Below are 6000 nucleotides of genomic sequence, written 5' to 3' on the forward strand. Positions count from 1 at the left end.
TTTTTTTCTTTTTTTTTGTACCGAAAGTGTATAATGGCTTTAATTGCCTTCTAGCCAGGGATCACACTCAAGATTGCGGTACAATCTGGGGATCACCTTACAGGGATGCAACTTGTTTATTTCAGATCAAATAATAAACTACAAGGGAAGCTGACTGGATAAATTTTAAATGATTTTGGGTTTTACAGAAAACATTTGTTGGAGTGGGATTTCAACCATTGACCTCTGGATTAGCGTATCAACGCTCTACAAGCTGAGCTATCTAGCCCTAATGTTGGCGGTATCCCTGTTTTGTCATGATCTTTGATTTTGGTGCCAGTCAGAAGCCAGCGTACTGGTGTAATGGGAATCGAACCTCTGGATTAACGTGCCGGCGCTCAACCACCTGAACTGTCTAGCCCCCTAGCCCAAATAAGTAAATATTTTATTTTTTGTTGTCTTCAGATGTGGAGTGTTGAGTACGTCCAGGTGCCAGACATATCAAGTTCCAAAAGGTCGTCAACCTCTAATAGCCTACAGCCGGATGACACGTTAGTGTCAAAGGTCAAGGACGAAGATTGTACCTCAGAGAGCCAATCAGAGGACAGTCAGAGTTTCAGTAGCGCCCTGAACGAAGAAAGCGAGGTTTCAACGCCGACAAAAGGCAGCGTCGATAAAGTGATGTCGGACTCGAGTCCGGACGACATGAACGAGGTGCTAATGATGTCCGACGCGGGAGGGTATGACTGCGACACCCTCAAGGCCAATCGAAACTCTAAAGTTAGCGTGGATGAAATGGATGGGCACAATCCGAGACTCACCCCTCCGTCTAGTCTTCCTGTCGAGGGAACTTACATTGATAACAGGCCTGGAATAACTCTAACCCAACCTGGCGATACGACGATGACGACTCCGGATAATCTGGACTCCTGCAGTGATGCGACGAGCTTTACCACAGGGGATGACGTGAGTGACATCATCAACGGTAACCAAGGCGATGAGACGGATAGCCTAGGCAGCGGTTTGAGGGTGGGGGAGAACGGCGTGACGCCACCGAGCCCCATGCAGCGGGGAGAGTATGTCATCCTCTCGGAGAGTGACTTTGATAAATACGATGACGATTTCAAGAAGCGAGAGCGAATGTCGGCTTCTCACAGGAACAAGCTTAAGCCAGGTTGGTATTATTCATTGCCAACTAGGATTCAAACTGCTTTTGGCCTCCGGGCTAGCTCGATGGTCTAGTGGAAAGACATCTGCTCTAGAAATGCAAGGGTTCTGGGTTCGAATCCCACCCAATTGATTTGCCTCTGTGTTGCTTTCGTGGAATTTGGGAAAGTTTATGGCAACACCATGTGAATATCTCTTTTGGAGTAGTGTTAGTTCTGAATCAACAGTGAGTCGTTAACCACAGGTTTCAAAACCTAATACAAGAGATATTCAAAAAGTGTTATCGCAAACCTCTCTTAGTTTTTTTGAAAGTTTCTCTTATTTTCTCTCAAGGTTTTAAGTGGCAGCGGCAGTTGGTGTTCCGAAGTAAACTGACCATGCATACAGCGTTTGAGCGGAAAGACAACGTCCAACCAGCCGCAGTAACAGCTCTTGCAATCTCAAGGTTAGATCATTATTGAGCCCCTTTCACATGAGAGAAATTTAGCAAGGGTCCCTTGCTAAATTGTAGCATGGTTGAAACATTTTACAAAATATACCTCGTGTGAACGGACAGCAATGTTTTTCTACTGTTCAAGTTCTCTTGCCCAATCTTGTCAACATTGCTACATCAGTCATGCTAAAATTAAGCAAGGGACCCCAGTTAAATTGCTGTCATGTGAATAGCACTTTAGATGACAATTTGTGAGGATTTTTTTTTTAACTAAGGGCCATGTCACACGAGGCAATTTACGGGCAACCAGTTCCAGGCAATCTCCATGAAGAAAAGGCATTCACATTTGAATGTTCACCTATTTCTCTTGTGGATCGTAAGACAATGTTTGAAAATGGACCCGTGTGCTACCAAAGTGGTCCTGTAGCAAGCACTGCAGTTGGTTGCCTCCAAGTTGCCTGCAAAAGTTGCCTTGTGTGACAAGGCCCTAAGGGTCATGCATTGAGATCGATTATTATATTTTGTTTCTTAGTGGCTAGACTCGACCGGATACTTCCCTAGTTCGCTTAAATTTTGTTCTTTAAAAAAAAAAAAATAGTATTGTTTCTTGTGGTACCCAATTCTGGAATAACCTCAACTCTGATATTAAAATGTCTTGTTCACTCAAGTAATTCTCAAACAAACCAAAGCATCACCTCTTGAATATGTATTTGTAGACACGCTTATTGTACAAAGGCTGTTGTTCTGAAAACTATTTATATTGATTAATCTGGTCCATTGTCATTGAAATGTACAAAGCAATATGCTGAACCTTTCCCCCTACATGTTGGCTAGCATGTTAAAGGAACACGTTGCCTTGGATCGGACGAGTTGGTCAAAACAAAAGCGTTTGTAACCGTTTTTTATAAATCGCATATGGTTGGAAAGATGTTTTAAAAGTAGAATACAATGATCCACACAAGTTTGCATCGAAATTGCGTGGTTTTCCCTCTACTGTACGAACTAACATGGTCGGCCATTTATGGGAGTCAAAATTTTGACCCCCATAAATGGCCGACGTGTTAGTCGACGAGGTAAAAGGAAAACCACGCAATTTCAAGGCATGTTTGTGTGGATCATTGTATTCTACTTTTACAACATCTTTCTACCCATATGCATTTTATAAAAAACGGTTACAAACGCTTTTCAAAGACCAACTCGACCGATCCAAGGCAACGTGTTCCTTTAATTACACTCGATATTAACTTTGAATTGCTATACATGTACGTTTTATTACAGTAAATAAACTAATAAGAAAGCGAGTTGTTTTTCCCTCTTTTTTGACACATTCCTTCTTCTGTTCTTTCCTCAACATCCAGGGACCATATGAAGGTGTTTGTTGGTGACGAGAGGGGCCGAGTCTTCAGCTGGTCAGTGGCTGACCAACCAGGGAAGGTCATGACGGACCACTGGGTCAAAGATGAGAGCAGCGATACCTGCGCCTCCTGCAGTGTCAAGTTCACCTTCGCGGAAAGACGCCATCACTGCCGCAACTGTGGAAAACTCTTCTGTTCAAGGTACAGTTATTTTAAAATTCCTGGGGTAGATTGGTGTCACTGAGCAGTCGAGTGCATCAGCCTTAACACAATGTCCACAGGTTTACGTTAAAGGCACTGGATACTATTGGTAATTGTCAAAGACCAGTCTTCTCACTTGATGTATCTCAACATATGCATAAAATAACAAACCTGTGAAAATTTGAGCTCAATCGGTCGGCGAAGTTGCGAGATAATAATGAAAGAAAAAACACCCTTGTCACACGAAGTTGTGTGCGTTTAGATGGTTGATTTCGAGACCTCAAATTCTAAATATATGGTCTCAAACTCAAATTCGTGGAAAATTACTTCTTTCTCAAAAACTATGTCTCTTCAGAGGGAGCCGTTTCTCACAATGTTTTACACCATCAACCTCTCCCCATTACTCATCACCAAGTAAGGTGTTATGCTAATAATTATTTTGAGTAAATACCAATAGTGTCCACTGCCTTTAAACTTACATAGTTTGAGTTTAATAATGATGTTAGAAAGCTTCCCTTAACAAATTACTTGCTATATAGGATTTGAGGCGTTGCATGGTGAGGTATCAATATATATTTGGTTTGAGGTAATACCATGTGTGTATCTACTTGCCAGGTAGAGTTTTTTCTTAGAGAACTGTCTTATAATGATAATAATTTTTATAATAATTTGGGGGGCTAATCATCCTTACTCGCAGCTAAGAGCTGAATTGCGAAGGACGCGGCTACAACGTGTTCCAGAAGCTGGCATGCAAGGGGGCCTTTGGCTGCCAGCCACATTAACTCATTATGACACCCTTGTCACAGGAAGTTGTGTGCTTTCAGATGCTTGCTTGATGCGTAGTTTTCTCGAAAACTACGTTACTCCAGAGGGAGCCGTTTCTCATAATGTTTTATACTAACAACAGCTCTCCATTGCTTGTTACCAAGTTGGTTTTTATGTTAACCAATAGTGTCCACTGTCTTTAAGTCAATATGCAAGACGCTTTTCATATTGCTTTATTGTTTGGATGGACTGTAAAGCTGTAAGTCCCATTGTTTGAAAGATTTGTCTTGTTCCAAAGTTTAATCATTTTCCTCTTGTTTTTTTTATATTTAAATCTTCAGATGCAGTAGGTTTGAGTCTGAGATACAGCGTCTTCGGATCACCAAGCCAGTTCGCGTCTGTCAAGCGTGCTACAATACTCTCAAAGCACCCGCTGACCCGCCATTCAGAACGTGAGAGAAAGATCAACTCATTGCCAGCAATTTCTGTTAAGCAGAAACAGTTCAACTGTGTATTTTAAGCAGTTTGTTTGTGCAGCTGGAAACCAGTCTCTCTATAAATGACTGGAAAGCAATGGTGACCGCTAAGCCTGCTTATTGGTTAAGTATTACTCTAAGCAGTAATAGCAGGGGACCAGTATTGTCTTGTGTATAAAGGGTGCAGTATCTCAAAGCTGGTAACCAGCAAGCCTGCTTATCTCTTATACTGGTATAAGCAATTGCTTTGCTGGAAAGTCGATTTGGTGGTTACCACCAAATTTGCTTAAAGGAGATTCTTATTGAAAAACGGCAAATGGGTAAATTCTGCAAACAGTAAAACAGGAAAATTGTACGATTAAAAACTAATGTATCCTATTTTTGTTAATTCACCGAGTACAGCCTCCGAAGTTGAAATGTGTGTTTGATCTTCTGCTGTAAGATATGAATGAAATAAAACTTCTGATTGATGCCCCAAAACAGAGATACTAAAAACAATTGAGTGAGAGAACCAATAGACATGTACAGGCAATAGCAGCTCTGTTGGTAGAGCACCCTGTAAAGTAGTATGGAGGTCGGAGGTTCGAATCCAGCTTCAGTCATTGGTTGGTTACATTGCAATAGATAATCAATCTTCTTAAAGACACTGGACACTATTGGTAATTGTCAAAGACCAGTCTTCTCACTTAGTGTATCTCAACGTATGCATAAAATAACAAGCCTGTGGAAATTTGAGCTCAATTGGTCGTCGAAGTTGTGAGATAATAATGAAAGAAAAAACACCCTTGTCATGCTTGATTTGGAGACCTCAAATTTTAAATCTGAGGTCTCAAAATCAAATTCGTGGAAAATTACTTCTCTCCTGATAACTATGTCACTTCAGAGGGAGCCGTTTCTCACAATGTTTTATACAATCCACCTCTCCCCATTACTCGTCACCAAGTAAGGTTTTATGCTAATAATTATTTTGAGTAATTACCAATAGCGCCCACTGCCTTTAAACGACACAGCTTGTACCAAACTCTTACACACTGAACTCAATAGACTTCGAACCCTAAACCATTCTGATGATAGTCAAGCACTGTTGTGCAATATCATCTGGCAACTAATATGAGTACTTGTTACTAATGTGTGTGCAAATTTTTGTAGAGTCATCAAGGAGGTCATTCAAAGGTCAACAATTTGAACTTTGACCTTGCTTTCAGTATTATACTTATTCGGCCAAAGTTCTTGAGTGTATTTTGACCGCCAGTGACTACATACAATTTAAAGAAGTTAATAAGAATATGCATTTAGAATTCACATCACAATGCTGTAATTTAAAAACGTTTAACGGAGCAACGAAGTAACAAAGTGTTGCACCATGAAACAGGAAGAAGGTTTCCGTTTAAGGAATCCGGCGTTGAAGCGAATTACTAAAGGTTTGAAGTTTGTAAATATAGTTGTGAAGCCATACATGTAATGATGTAAATCAACTTGTGAGTTGTATATAATGGAATAGAATCGCTAAATGGGAGATATTGTCCACTCTTGCCAAATTAGGACGAATGAGTTTTTTGTGCACTCTGTGGCTGGTTTTGATTGGCGAACAGCCGTAGTCACATGGTGTTAATACTGGTCAGAC

The 6000-nt window shown here is 40.8% G+C and overlaps 1 protein-coding gene across 5 annotated transcripts in view; it reads left to right on the forward strand.

Moving 5' to 3' along the window:
• Positions 1-4380, forward strand: part of LOC139952806 (WD repeat and FYVE domain-containing protein 3-like) — a 99790-nt gene extending 95410 nt beyond the window's left edge. For all 5 annotated transcript variants that reach the window (XM_071952035.1, XM_071952038.1, XM_071952036.1 and 2 more), the window contains 4 exons: positions 445-1153; positions 1480-1591; positions 2938-3135; positions 4242-4380. In XM_071952035.1, coding sequence (XP_071808136.1) covers positions 445-1153; positions 1480-1591; positions 2938-3135; positions 4242-4356 — 1134 coding nt within the window. In that variant the 3' untranslated portion in view covers positions 4357-4380. The remainder of the gene's footprint in view (positions 1-444; positions 1154-1479; positions 1592-2937; positions 3136-4241) is intronic.
• The last annotated feature ends 1620 nt before the right edge of the window (positions 4381-6000 follow it).

The sequence above is a fragment of the Asterias amurensis genome, chromosome 21 (assembly GCF_032118995.1).
Source record: "Asterias amurensis chromosome 21, ASM3211899v1".
Classification (NCBI taxonomy): domain Eukaryota; kingdom Metazoa; phylum Echinodermata; class Asteroidea; order Forcipulatida; family Asteriidae; genus Asterias; species Asterias amurensis.